Source organism: Poromitra crassiceps (genome assembly GCF_964638095.1).
Source record: "Poromitra crassiceps genome assembly, chromosome: 6".
In the NCBI taxonomy this organism is placed as follows: domain Eukaryota; kingdom Metazoa; phylum Chordata; class Actinopteri; order Beryciformes; family Melamphaidae; genus Poromitra; species Poromitra crassiceps.
The window spans coordinates 1,393,326-1,408,746 of NC_139627.1; the positions used below are offsets into that span (position 1 = coordinate 1,393,326).

At 45.4% G+C, this 15,421-nt stretch overlaps 1 protein-coding gene across 1 annotated transcript; it reads left to right on the forward strand.

The window, feature by feature from the left end:
• Positions 1–1,043: 1,043 nt before the first annotated feature.
• LOC310778674 (putative beta-lactamase-like 1) lies at positions 1,044–14,751 on the forward strand (the record flags this gene model as incomplete). The annotated part of the gene is made up of 7 exons (XM_083639164.1): positions 1,044–1,149; positions 2,779–2,882; positions 4,344–4,501; positions 6,926–7,125; positions 12,009–12,114; positions 12,367–12,593; positions 14,000–14,751. The coding sequence occupies 7 exons, from the start codon at positions 1,044–1,046 to the stop codon at positions 14,749–14,751; spliced, it is 1,653 nt and encodes a 550-aa protein (XP_083495290.1).
• Positions 14,752–15,421: the final 670 nt, after the last annotated feature.

The following is a 15,421-nucleotide window of genomic DNA, read 5'->3' on the forward strand; positions in this document are numbered from 1 at the left end:
GAGTAGGGAGGGTGGGTTGCCTCTGCCTGCTTTTTGGAAACTTGCATATGTGGTCGCAGCTATTGCAAATTTTAGCTTGTTATATCATTTATCACATCGATTTCTATCATTCAATCTTTGTTACTTCCACCCCTCATAGTTGAGTGATGCGTGTACATGCGATACATACTGTACACTGTACAGTGTGTACACACTGTACAGTGTGTACACACTGTACAGTGTGTACAGTATGGAATAACTGGACCAGGATGTGAGATGATTTGATAGCTGAGGAGGAGCGCTTAACATTGGCAGCTCTCCAGTCTGCAAGCATCCTTGCATTTGGCTTTATGATGTCACAGCGCAGTGGAATCTCCAGGCTGCAGATTATGATGTCACAGCGCAGTGGAATCTCCAGGCTGCAGATTATGATGTCACAGCGCAGTGGGAATAGCCAGGGATCACCAGCAGGATTAAGTGCAGCTAGGTGGTGGTGGTGCTGTTGGCTAGTGAATGCAGGGACAGGAGGGCTGATCTGTATCTCCTCAACAGACGTGGCAACCACTGAAATCAACGACTCGTATGGATATTTAAATTCTGAAGATCAACGATGACGAGGCATCGATGATGAGAGACATCTTGCGCTAACAAAGCTTGGTTTTCCTCCTTAGGTGAGACTATTTGGATGGTCTGTTATCTGTGCTGTTGAGGCAACCGGTCTCAACAGTTATCTGTACTACATGCTGTTGGTTAATCTGGTCTCAGTTTGAGAAAGTCATTTCAGAAAAGTTGTAATGTGCAAATTGTTTAAAGAAACTGTGCTAAGCTACAATAGCTGTCAGAATATTATTGTAGTAGCCTAAAATGATAATGCTAGCTGATCAGTATGGAGAGAAAGTTCTGTTAAGTGTAATAAGTAAATAATAATAAAACATGATTGTGTAGTTGGAGACTAATCTGGCGCTCTATATTAAGATATATTCTGATACTGTTATTATCACTAATGTTACTAAAAGAGATGATGAACTTTTCCTCTAGCCTTCCCTAAATAATCAACTGGCAAGATGAAGGTGAAATGGAGCAAACTGGGCATGGTTGTCTTCTTCCTGCTGTCTGTGGTCATGACATCCTGCTTCATATGGCAATATAGGATGCCAAAGTTGAAGAAAGGTAAGTAATTTAAACATGTCCCATGGCAACACAGATTCAGATAAAAAGGTATTCCAGCAACAAAAGATGGCACACATAATACACCCATGTACAGATTTCAGTTCAGTCATGTTTATAGCCCCTTATCACAAGCAGCTTTATATCCTGTAGCATCATCATCACAGTCATACATCATATCTACACACAACATAGGTTACATACATCATACTACACTACATACTACACATGTTATTAGATTACATTGTGATACTACACAAACACAGCATGTCTTTAGACCAGAGGTTCTCAAATGTTTTTCAGCCAAGGACCCCTTACAAGATAGAAAATATACCGGGGACCCCCTCATTCTGATTTGTGATTTTGGGCTAAGCTTAATTCTTTCCACGCTAACGTGCTTGACTTTTAATTTGATAGGTTTGTTATTAGAATGTAATCCATGAACCATTTTAGATTTAAAGCATGAACTATATTTTCGTTGAACTATGAAGATTTTGCAAAAAAAATATATATATATTTTTTTTTTATTACATTACATTTACATTATGTCATTTAGCAGACGCTTTTGTTTTGTCAGTACATTAAACCACTATGCAACACAATCAATGACAGCCAAGATATTTTGATAGACTAGCACCATGTAGGAAGTAGTTTGAGAAGGAATAAGTAACATGTAGCATTTTTTTTTTTTTTTTTTTACCTGAAAACTTTTCGCGGACCCCCTGGCAAAGTGCCCCATTTGAGAACCACTGCTTTAGACTGTGGGAGGAAACCCACGCAAACACGGAGAGAACATGCAAACTCCACACAGAAAGGAGCGGGGTGGAGATTCAAACCCACGACCTTGCTATGACGTGACAGTGCTCTAGCCACTGAGCAGCCCATGTCAACACATACAGTATGACTTTAAAAACTACAACTCCCATGTCAACACATACAGTATGACTTTAAAAACTACAACTACATTTGGCTTCTTAGCCTCTTTGTCTTAATTGCTAGTTTGCAGTGGGGGGGGGGCAGATTACACAAAACTGGACATAGTAGCAGTGGGATTAGCAACCGCTCTGAAGCTTTAAAGGCTGCTGGTGGGGGGGGATGATGTCACAGTGGAGTGGGCTGGTGGGGGGGGGGGGGGGGGTGATGATGTCACAGTGGAGTGGGCTGGTGGGGGGTGGATGATGATGTCACAGTGGGGTGGGGGGGGCGATGATGTCACAGTGGAGTGGGCTGGTGGGGGGGGGCGATGATGTCACAGTGGAGTGGGCTGGTGGGGGGTGATGATGTCACAGTGGAGTGGGCTGGTGGGGGGGGGTGATGATGTCACAGTGGAGTGGGCTGGTGGGGGGGGGGTGATGATGTCACAGTGGAGTGGGCTGGTGGGGAGGGGGTGATGATGTCATAGTGGAGTGGGCTGGTGGGGGGGGGCGATGATGTCACAGTGGGAATAGGGTGGCACGATGGCTCATTGGTTAGCACTGTGGCCTCAGCATGAAGGCTGTGGGTTTGCATGTTCTCCCGTGAGTGATAGTCTGTGTGTTTCATAAATGATGTGTCATCATCACTTCCCCTTTCTCTGTCATCAATCATAATGATGTATGATGTCATAATGATGCCCTTTCTCTCTGTCTGCAGAAGTGTTTGTAAAAGAGGAAGTGAGAGAGGAGATGTGCCCTCGCTTCCCTGAGCCTGTGCCCTTACAGCATCCCATCGCTGTGCTGAAGGACGCCTTAGAACAGGTGCATCTCTGCTTGTCCAATGCTCAAACTTTGACCATGTGTTGTTGTTTTTTGTGAATGCCAGTCTTCCAGGTTCGGCATTATGCACCAAGGGATTTTCTGCCATTCATTGTTTCATAGACATTTAATTAAAATGCTTATGAAAATTGTTTCACTTGGTCAAACCAAGCGATTCAGCGATATTTCAAGATTCACTTTTTAGCCACAGTATGTAATCAGATTACAAATGAGGAATTTGGCTTAGTGCAAGTATGCAGTGCAGCGGTCACATCAATAGTAGAAGACAAAGCAATACAGGAAACAACCTCAAATATAAAGTGCAAAATATGAAGCTTTCACCCAGTCTTTGTAGTGGGCAGAAGTTTGGGGGCGGGTGTACTTGCCTTGACAGACAACTCCTTCAGCCAATCAGCATTGGATCCAGTCAAACCCAAATCCACTCGGGAGAACAGCAAAAACATATTTTCCGCCCAGAAACTCTGCGGTTGCGGCGATGCTCCTGTACTTGTTTAATTGTTGTTATTGAGTCTATTTCTGCAATAACTGCACTTTATGGCTGTTTAAACTAGACGAATGCTGACATGACTCCTCGACGCGGACAGCGTACAGGCAAGGAGGCGGCCATTACTGTTTTGCTAGTAACGTTCCTGATTGGCCAGATATGATGTCAACTACGAGGCGGGTCACTGATTGGCTCGTCCGCTTTGCAGTTTCTGCAGAAAGCCGTCCCAGAGTTGAGGCCAGGCGGTCTAGTAGAACAAAGTGAAATGTGAGTTGATGTGACCGGCTGGTTTATTCTATGGTCTGTTATCATATCATATGATATATATTATCATCATCATTTTCCCTGCAGTTCCAGCAGGGGACCCCAAACTTCCCTTTCCGTGCCCACATTAGCCAGCTCTGCCTGGGGGATCCTGAGGCATTCCCAGGCCATCGTGGAGATAATAATCTCTCCACCTAGGCCTCGGTCTGCCCCCTGGTCTCCTCCCAGCTGGACGTGTCTGGAACATCTCCCTAGGAGGCATCCTTACCAGAGGCCCCAACCACCTCAACTGGCTCCTTTCTACGCAAAGGAGCAGTGGCTCTTCTCCAAGTCCTCACAGATGACTGAGCTTCTCACCTTATCCCTAAGGGAGACCCATCCTTCATGACCATAGGTGAAGGAAGGAATGAAGATCCACTGGTAGATCGAGAGCCTTGCCTTGGTCTCTCTTGCTTTGGTCTCTCCTGATTCTAAATATAGCTGAATCGCTTGGTTTGACCAAGTAAAACTGATTTTATAAGCATTTTACAAAATGTCTATGGGAAAATAAATGGCAGAAAATCCCTTGGTGTGTATGCTGAACCCGGAAGAGGGCATGACTTTGGCACTCTAATATTTCCAAAAATCTAAATAGAGATTTCATTTATTTTACTGTCTTAGTAATATACAACATACTTTTTCATCTCTCATAATAGCTGGATGCACTCCTGAGGTCAAGTCTTCACAAAACCAGGCTCCCAGCAATATCAGCAATCGTGGTTTTAAATGACTCTATTCTGTGGAATGGACATTTTGGCAAGAGAAACATTAGTGACCCCTCATCGCCTCCACCCAATGAGTACACGGTGTACAGGTGAGTCTTTAATATTCTATTTCGATGCCACTAAACGGTGCAAACGTTTTAAATGTATTTTGAGGTGTATATGTCCCGTGTTGAGGCGCAAACGTGGTTAAGTGTGCATTCCTTCCACTGCAGGTGGTTTGTGTTACTGTCGTTTTCTGGGCATCTGGGACGTATAAAAGCACTTGCCTACCACCGCAGACATCCAGATTCAATTCCCAGCAGCAGCGGCTTGGTCAGACATTCCTTCCACTGACCTCAATAATACGGACAAACCCATCCACTATTTTTTGGACTCACGTTTTGCAACAAAGTGTTGTGTGTCGCCATCTGGGGGTCCACTCCTTATGCAGCTCACGTGAGATGGGGGTTTCCTAGAGCCGTAGCTCCCCCTGCTATTGGTCCGTGATCGGCAAGCTGTGTGATCACTGGACAGGCGATCTGTCAATAACCCCCTTTTCTATCATCTATTTTACTCCAAAAGGGCGAGTTATATAAGAAATTACCCCCCTACAGTTGTCATGAAAAGGTGAAATTAGCTCTATAGACCAAAACCATGTTTCAGTCCAGGCTGTAAAGATGCTTAATCACTGTTACAAAGTGGGGTATTTTAAGATTTTTTATTTTTGCCTTTATTTAGATAGGAAATGAGGCAGACCAAGGTGGGTTGTTTTCAGGGTTACTTGTGGGGAAAGCTCAGAGCTTGCCCACTGATTCCTACGGACACAATTGGCCGTGTCTGTGGGTGGGAAGCCGGTGGGGTATGAGTCCTGGTCACTGGCTGCATTAGCGCCTCACCTGTTAGTGGGGGAGGGGGGCGGGGGGACTAGGGGGACTAGGGGGAATAACGTGATCTTCCAACGCGCTACGTCCTGCCGGTGAAACTCCTCGCTGTCAGGTGAAAATAAGTGGCTGGCGACTGGGGGGGGAGGTGCAGTTCTATCTCTCCTCACTGTGCGGTACAATGTGCTCTATATCAGTGGTTCTCAAATGGAGGTCCGGGGACCCCCAGGGGTCCGTGGCACTTTGCCAGGGGGTCCGTGAAAAGTTTACAGGAAAATTAAACTAAAAACTTTTTTTTTTGCAAAAGCTTCATAGTTCAACATAAATATTGTTGCTTTAAATCTAAAATGGTTCATGGATTAAATTCTAATCTAACAAACTTATCCATTTAAAAGTCAAGCACATTACCATGGAAACAATTAAGCTTAGCCCAAAATCACAATATATACCCCGGTATATTTTCTATCATGTAAGGGGTCATTGGCTGAAAAACATTTGAGAACCTCTGCTCTATATGATGACCATCGTGTAGTATAGGTCAATGAGGATGTATTCCACTCAGAATCCATCACTCATTTTAATTGAGTGTATATTGATTTAACAACACATACCGTAGCTTCCCTATTGGTTTCACAAAGATGTAAGCACTCAATTTAGCGAGTGGTCAAATCCCTCAGTCTCAGCTTTGACATGTAGCTGTGCTAAATGCTAAAGGCTGTAGCAATCAATGCGAACAAATCCTATCCGTTAAACCCGATCGTAACTCCATCTAAAGCCTCTTGCCAATATTAAATGCGAATAGAAGAATTAGTTTGCAGGTCACATTTGACTCAGAAACAGCAAACAACATAGACACACCTATGCATTATTACATTGATTGATCTAGAGAGCAGGGGTCGGCAACCTTTTTGATAAAGTGTTCAGAGGTTTTTTAGCTGGAGGACCTGACATCGTCTGTCTTTCATTCTGACATTTCCATCTGGAATGCATGGAATGCAAGGAGACTAATGATATGATACAAAATACTTTTATTGTCAGAACAAGTTCACACACAGAGTTAAACTCACATGACTTCACAGAAATCCTAATCTATCATGTCCTGTCCTTATCAGCAATACCACTGTGTCTCCACAGTATGATGTCATCTCTGTGTCACAACTTACTGTACTCTGCTGTAGTGTGCCCATTGTGCTAGTTGCATCTCTTCCTCTCATGAGACCTTATGTCATATTCCAGTCTGTTCGGGACACTCATAGCCTGAACACGAGAGCTAGCATAGCGAACTTGAAACTACCCAATCTGAAAAGCAAAGTTGTGAGAAGTACATTCCTCTCTACCGGGGGAGAGGAGTGGAACAAGATCCCTAATGGTTATTGAACTTGTGTGTTTTTGTTGATTGTACTATTTGGTTTATTTGATGTTGTGTGTGTCCTGTTTTATAATACCAGGATGTTGGAAATAAGTGTTCGCACTTTTACATGTTTATCCTTTGGATTTTGTCTGCTACAGTATATGGATGAATAAAATCAATCAATATTAAATATATTCAAGTAAGCCGAATCTCTCACTCAAGAACTCTTAATTAATAAAAAAAAAAAAAAAATCTTAATTTATTCTACAACACACACTTACTTTACTCACCTTCTATTGCAGAATTTCTAGCCTCTCCAAGATCTTTCCCACATTGATGCTGTACAAGCTGTGGGAGGACGGCAAGGTGGACTCTCTGGATGACCCACTGGAGAAGTATGCAGAGAACTTCACTATCAAGAACCCACTGGCCTTCTCAGCCAGGGCCCAAGGCACCCACTCTCCATCACTCACCCTTCGCAGGATGGCCAGCCAACTGTCTGGTAAATTACACAAGTGTTGTTGTTCAGGATTGTTGGGTAGTAGGGACAGGATCCCTACTACCCAACACACACTGTAGGTCTACATTCTCATACTGAGACTGTGTAACACACACTGCAGGTCTATATTCTCATACTGAGACTGTGTAACACACACTGTAGGTCTACATTCTCATACTGAGACTGTGTAACACACACTGCAGGTCTATATTCTCATACTGAGACTGTGTAACACACACTGCAGGTCTATATTCTCATACTGAGACTGTGTAACACACACTGTAGGTCTATATTCTCATACTGAGACTGTGTAACACACACTGCAGGTCTATATTCTCATACTGAGACTGTGTAACACACACTGCAGGTCTATATTCTCATACTGAGACTGTGTAACACACACTGCAGGTCTATATTCTCATACTGAGACTGTGTAACACACACTGCAGGTCTATCTTCTCATACTGAGACTGTGTAACACACACTGCAGGTCTATCTTCTCATACTGAGACTGTGTAACACACACTGCAGGTCTATATTCTCATACTGAGACTGTGTAACACACACTGTAGGTCTACATTCTCATACTGAGACTGTGTAACACACACTGCAGGTCTATATTCTCATACTGAGACTGTGTAACACACACTGCAGGTCTATCTTCTCATACTGAGACTGTGTAACACACACTGTAGGTCTACATTCTCATACTGAGACTGTGTAACACACACTGTAGGTCTATATTCTCATACTGAGACTGTGTAACACACACTGCAGGTCTATCTTCTCATACTGAGACTGTGTAACACACACTGCAGGTCTATCTTCTCATACTGAGACTGTGTAACACACACTGCAGGTCTATCTTCTCATACTGAGACTGTGTAACACACACTGCAGGTCTATATTCTCATACTGAGACTGTGTAACACACACTGCAGGTCTATCTTCTCATACTGAGACTGTGTAACACACACTGCAGGTCTATATTCTCATACTGAGACTGTGTAATACACACTGCAGGTCTATATTCTCATACTGAGACTGTGTAACACACACTGCAGGTCTATCTTCTCATACTGAGACTGTGTAACACACACTGTAGGTCTACATTCTCATACTGAGACTGTGTAATACACACTGCAGGTCTATATTCTCATACTGAGACTGTGTAATACACACTGCAGGTCTATATTCTCATACTGAGACTGTGTAACACACACTGCAGGTCTATCTTCTCATACTGAGACTGTGTAACACACACTGCAGGTCTATATTCTCATACTGAGACTGTGTAACACACACTGTAGGTCTACATTCTCATACTGAGACTGTGTAACACACACTGCAGGTCTATATTCTCATACTGAGACTGTGTAACACACACTGCAGGTCTATCTTCTCATACTGAGACTGTGTAACACACACTGTAGGTCTATATTCTCATACTGAGACTGTGTAACACACACTGCAGGTCTATATTCTCATACTGAGACTGTGTAACACACACTGTAGGTCTACATTCTCATACTGAGACTGTGTAACACACACTGTAGGTCTACATTCTCATACTGAGACTGTGTAACACACACTGTAGGTCTATATTCTCATACTGAGACTGTGTAACACACACTGCAGGTCTATCTTCTCATACTGAGACTGTGTAACACACACTGCAGGTCTATCTTCTCATACTGAGACTGTGTAACACACACTGCAGGTCTATCTTCTCATACTGAGACTGTGTAACACACACTGCAGGTCTACATTCTCATACTGAGACTGTAATAGAGAGCCAAAGTGAAACGTCACTTCCTGCTTTCTCCCTGTACCAGCGCTGTGAAAAATATGAATGGCGGTGGACGGAGAATAAGGTTACTTTTTTGATCCCGTTTGAATTGTGCCACGGGGTGCCAACGCTAATTTTGTCAACTTAAAACGTAACTTTGCATGTCAAGAAAGTCGCAGTTTGTTGCCAAACTGTTGCACTAGAAGTTATAAATCAGAAAGACTACATGCACTGTCACCTAAGTGACGTCACTTTCTCTACCGGCAAAGCTGAAGACCCGCGACATGCCACGAGCTTCCACGAGCTATCTAGTTTTTATACGAAACTAACCCCTACGTTTCAGTTTGACGACAAACTGTGACTCTCTTGACATGCAAAGTTATGTTTTAAATTGACAAAATTAGCGTTGGCACCCCGTGGCCCAATTCAAACGGGATCAAAAAAGTAACCTTATTCTCCGTCCACCGCCATTCATATTTTTTGCAGTGCTGGTACAGGGAGAAAGCAGGAAGTGACGTTTCACTTTGGCTCTCTATACTTGTTCAGGACATGTCCCTGCTACCCAACACACTGCAGGTCTATATTCTCATACTGAGACTGTGTAACACACACTGCAGGTCTATCTTCTCATACTGAGACTGTGTAACACACACTGCAGGTCTATCTTCTCATACTGAGACTGTGTAATACACACTGCAGGTCTACATTCTCATACTGAGACTGTGTAACACACACTGCAGGTCTATATTCTCATACTGAGACTGTGTAACACACACTGTAGGTCTATATTCTCATACTGAGACTGTGTAACACACACTGCAGGTCTATATTCTCATACTGAGACTGTGTAACACACACTGCAGGTCTATCTTCTCATACTGAGACTGTGTAACACACACTGTAGGTCTATATTCTCATACTGAGACTGTGTAACACACACTGCAGGTCTATATTCTCATACTGAGACTGTGTAACACACACTGTAGGTCTACATTCTCATACTGAGACTGTGTAACACACACTGCAGGTCTATATTCTCATACTGAGACTGTGTAACACACACTGCAGGTCTATCTTCTCATACTGAGACTGTGTAATACACACTGCAGGTCTATATTCTCATACTGAGACTGTGTAACACACACTGCAGGTCTATATTCTCATACTGAGACTGTGTAACACACACTGCAGGTCTATATTCTCATACTGAGACTGTGTAACACACACTGCAGGTCTATATTCTCATACTGAGACTGTGTAACACACACTGTAGGTCTATATTCTCATACTGAGACTGTGTAACACACACTGCAGGTCTATCTTCTCATACTGAGACTGTGTAACACACACTGTAGGTCTATCTTCTCATACTGAGACTGTGTAACACACACTGCAGGTCTATATTCTCATACTGAGACTGTGTAACACACACTGCAGGTCTATATTCTCATACTGAGACTGTGTAACACACACTGTAGGTCTATATTCTCATACTGAGACTGTGTAACACACACTGTAGGTCTATCTTCTCATACTGAGACTGTGTAACACACACTGTAGGTCTATCTTCTCATACTGAGACTGTGTAACACACACTGCAGGTCTATCTTCTCATACTGAGACTGTGTAACACACACTGCAGGTCTATATTCTCATACTGAGACTGTGTAACACACACTGTAGGTCTATCTTCTCATACTGAGACTGTGTAACACACACTGTAGGTCTATATTCTCATACTGAGACTGTGTAACACACACTGCAGGTCTATCTTCTCATACTGAGACTGTGTAACACACACTGCAGGTCTATATTCTCATACTGAGACTGTGTAACACACACTGCAGGTCTATATTCTCATACTGAGACTGTGTAACACACACTGTAGGTCTACATTCTCATACTGAGACTGTGTAACACACACTGTAGGTCTATATTCTCATACTGAGACTGTGTAACACACACTGCAGGTCTATCTTCTCATACTGAGACTGTGTAACACACACTGCAGGTCTATATTCTCATACTGAGACTGTGTAACACACACTGCAGGTCTATATTCTCATACTGAGACTGTGTAACACACTGCAGGTCTATATTCTCATACTGAGACTGTGTAACACACACTGTAGGTCTATATTCTCATACTGAGACTGTGTAACACACACTGTAGGTCTATATTCTCATACTGAGACTGTGTAACACACACTGCAGGTCTATCTTCTCATACTGAGACTGTGTAACACACACTGCAGGTCTATATTCTCATACTGAGACTGTGTAACACACACTGCAGGTCTATATTCTCATACTGAGACTGTGTAACACACACTGCAGGTCTATATTCTCATACTGAGACTGTGTAACACACACTGCAGGTCTATCTTCTCATACTGAGACTGTGTAACACACACTGCAGGTCTATATTCTCATACTGAGACTGTAACACACTGCAGGTCTATCTTCTCATACTGAGACTGTGTAACACACACTGCAGGTCTATATTCTCATACTGAGACTGTAACACACTGCAGGTCTATATTCTCATACTGAGACTGTGTAACACACACTGCAGGTCTATCTTCTCATACTGAGACTGTGTAACACACACTGCAGGTCTATATTCTCATACTGAGACTGTGTAACACACACTGCAGGTCTATATTCTCATACTGAGACTGTGTAACACACACTGCAGGTCTATCTTCTCATACTGAGACTGTGTAATACTTGTAGGACATGTCCCTGCTCTACAGCACCTTACCTAAGCTTAGGACATGTCCCTGCTCTACAGCACCTTACCTAAGCTTGGCTTACATGAATAGCAGGAGAAGCTATAATTAGGAATGATCTGATCTGTAAAGATAGAAGTAAGCAGCTCTCAGCTCGCAGACGGACATGGGGGATTATCAAAGTGGAGGAAGCCCTGCTCTGAACAGGAGAACCCCGGCCTCCTGCTCTGAACAGGAGAACCCCATGACACAAGCTGCTTGATGCTGTAGGCAGGCAGAGTCTACTTTACTACACCACCAGTTTCTTGCATTATAAATACTTGTATTTGAGTTTCTTGCATTACAAATACTACTTGTATTTACAGGGTTACCTAGAAGACTGAGGGCCACTAATCTCCTTTGGAGTGGAGATACACAGGCAGCCCTTGATTTGTTACAGGATGACGTCCTTGTGGCGAATCCCGGCACCAAGTAAGACATCATGTGATGATGTGTATCATGTGATGATGTGCAAAACAACATTTCACTCTGCAGAATTCCGCAGATTAAAAACAACAAATATGCGCAGAAAATTCTAAATAGAAGTACAATCATATATGTCTAGACTCTAAACAGTTATCGCACATAAATGTCTATGTTTGAATAGAAAATACCAAAGGACTGCTTGTGTTTAGATGGCCAGCACATACTGCATATGACATTACTGTCTTTTCCCTCTCTTAGATGTCACTATAGCAATGTGGCATTTTCCTTACTAGCCAACATCTTGGCCCAGAAGGTGACCGGCGGGGACTATGAGAGCTGGGTGAGCAGCAGCATCCTGGGCCAGCTGGGCATGGAGCGCACTGGCTTCAACATCACCCCAGCCATTCAGAGGCACATGGCTGTGGGCGTGTACAGCAACGGACAACCCGCTCCTCTCTTTGACCTCGGCTGGTACCGACCTGCAGGTAGGATGCAACGCTTCTACATTTTGATGCTACGATTATTTTTTGAGGAAAACATACAGTTTCATGATTATTATGCATTCATTTATTTCACAACACTACTGATAATTGACGGCGATTTGGCCCATGCTTTTATGTGTTTACAATACATTCACACTACTGTGGGGCATTAGGACCAATGGTCTCACTCTCCAGGGGGTCTCCAGGGTCTTCCTACCCTTTAGGGGTGGGGTAGGAAGACCCTTGGAGACACCATGGGAAGGGGTAGGAAGAGGTCCTTGGAGACCCTAACCCCCCCCCCCACACACACACACCATATCCAAACCCTAACCCAACCAAGTGGCTAACAGTGCCTAAAAACAATCCCCCCTCCCCTGTGCCTAACCCTAACGTGGAGACGCTTCCCCAATGCCTAAAGCCAAGCCCCCTCACCCCCCTGTGACTCACCCCGTGACTCACCTCACCCCCCTGTGACTCACCTCACCCCCCTGTGACTCACCTCACCCCCCTGTGACTCACCTCACCCCCCTGTGACTCACCCCCCTGTGACTCACCCCCCTGTGACTCACCTCACCCCCCTGTGACTCACCTCACCCCCCTGTGACTCACCTCACCCCCCTGTGACTCACCCCCCTGTGACTCACCTCACCCCCCTGTGACTCACCTCACCCCCCTGTGACTCACCTCACCCCCCTGTGACTCACCTCACCCCCCTGTGACTCACCTCACCCCCCTGTGACTCACCTCACCCCCCTGTGACTCACCCCACCCCCCTGTGACTCACCCCCCTGTGACTCACCCCCCTGTGACTCACCTCACCCCCCTGTGACTCACTTCACCCCCCTGTGACTCACCCCCCTGTGACTCACCTCACCCCCCTGTGACTCACCTCACCCCCCTGTGACTCACTTCACCCCCCTGTGACTCACCCCCCTGTGACTCACCTCACCCCCCTGTGACTCACCTCACCCCCCTGTGACTCACCCCCCTGTGACTCACCCCCCTGTGACTCACCTCACCCCCCTGTGACTCACCCCACCCCCCTGTGACTCACCCCCCTGTGACTCACCCCCCTGTGACTCACCTCACCCCCCTGTGACTCACCCCAACCAGGTGTGCAGTGCTTGTTTAACGGTGCGTCAGTGGGCGGATCATAATCACGCTTAGGGGTACCGTGCGCGTAACACCCAACGCACAAGGTGTGCCTGACAGAGCAGTGATTGAATTACGCCGGCAGAATGAGAACCTGTTGTGCATCCCTACCTGCAGGTCACCTGTTGTGCATCCCTACCTGCAGGTCACCTGTTGTGCATCCCTACCTGCAGGTCACCTGTTGTGCATCCCTACCTGCAGGTCACCTGTTGTGCATCCCTACCTGCAGGTCACCTGTTGTGCATCCCTACCTGCAGGTCAAATGTACTCCACGGCGGCTGACATGGCCAAGCTAGCCATGGTTCTCCTGGGGGCGTACAGCCGGCCGCTGCTTCGCCAGGACACCCTCCACACCATGCTGAGCCCAGTCTTCCGTTGCCACAGTGGCTACTTTGCCAACTCCACCGGCACGCCCTGGGAGATCAATGAGCAGCTGGGCTACGACGTGGTGAGGAAGGAGGGCGACCTGGATGGCTATGCTGCCGCCTTCTCCCTGGTGCCGCGACTCAAGCTGGGGCTGGTGATTCTGATGGCCGGGGTCCGGCCAGCGGACCGGGACCTGGTGAGCCAAGCCTATAGCTACCTCATCCCTGCCCTAGAGAGCGCGTTCAGGGGCGCTCAGCGTGCAGTCAGGCCACCGCCCGACCCGACTCCCTATGTGGGCTTTTTCACTTACAGGAATATGACTTTCTATGAGATTAAGGTGGACACAGACGGGGTGCTGCTCATGCAACAGTTTGGACCACAGGTGGATACAGCCGTGCCGTCCAAATACAGAACCATCCGACTGGACTACCTCCAAGAGAGGGTGTTCAGGGTGGTCTTTGAGAGCACATACCCTTGCAAACTGAAGGTAAACAGCGCCTCAGTCTCCTTGGAGGCACAGGACAGACAACTCTTCAACTTCTACCCTTTGAGCAAGAAGGGTGTGTCGGCAGGGTTCGATTCCCCAGGACTCAACACTTATAGGGTGATCAGGATAGCTAGCAGACCATATTTTACTTCATAAAGCAAGTTTATGATTGACATACCAGACTCTCTGTGATTGCTAGCTAACATGGGTAGCTGCTAACTAGCCTGCACAGCTGCATGGAGTTACCCTCGGTGCAGAGAGAAGAGCTGATTACCTAGGCCAGCACCTGAGGCTTATGTAACCCATCAGTGTCCCAGAATGCCCTGCGGGCTACCTGAGGCTGCACCTGTGGTTATTATCCAGCAGTTTGCAGAGTTTGCCAGCAGCATGTTGTAGGATAAATGCACTCTGAAACTCTTTTGCTATGTGGATCACTTCATACACATGCCTGTTTGGATGTTGTCATCTGTGATCAATGTCATGGGATGCTCTCTGCAAGCTGCAGATCATGTAGTTGATCTGAACTTGTATGTTTTCTATCCTCTGTGTCATATTGTTCTGCTCTCAATACCCACATTTTCTAATTTTCTCTTGGCTATGCTTGTGAATTGTCTTTCTGCTGAATGTAAACCACAAACACGAAACTGTTACACTCATTGTTATATTTGTTATGTTTGCAAAGAGGTGCGGGATCATTGGAAAATGTGGCAACATCAGACACATTCCACTTAAACCTTGAAGTGCCTCAATGTGACCTTGTAAGAGAAAAGACCCTGGTGTCAAATGTCCCCTGACATCCCCCAGAAAAGCCCCAGTGATGAAACAC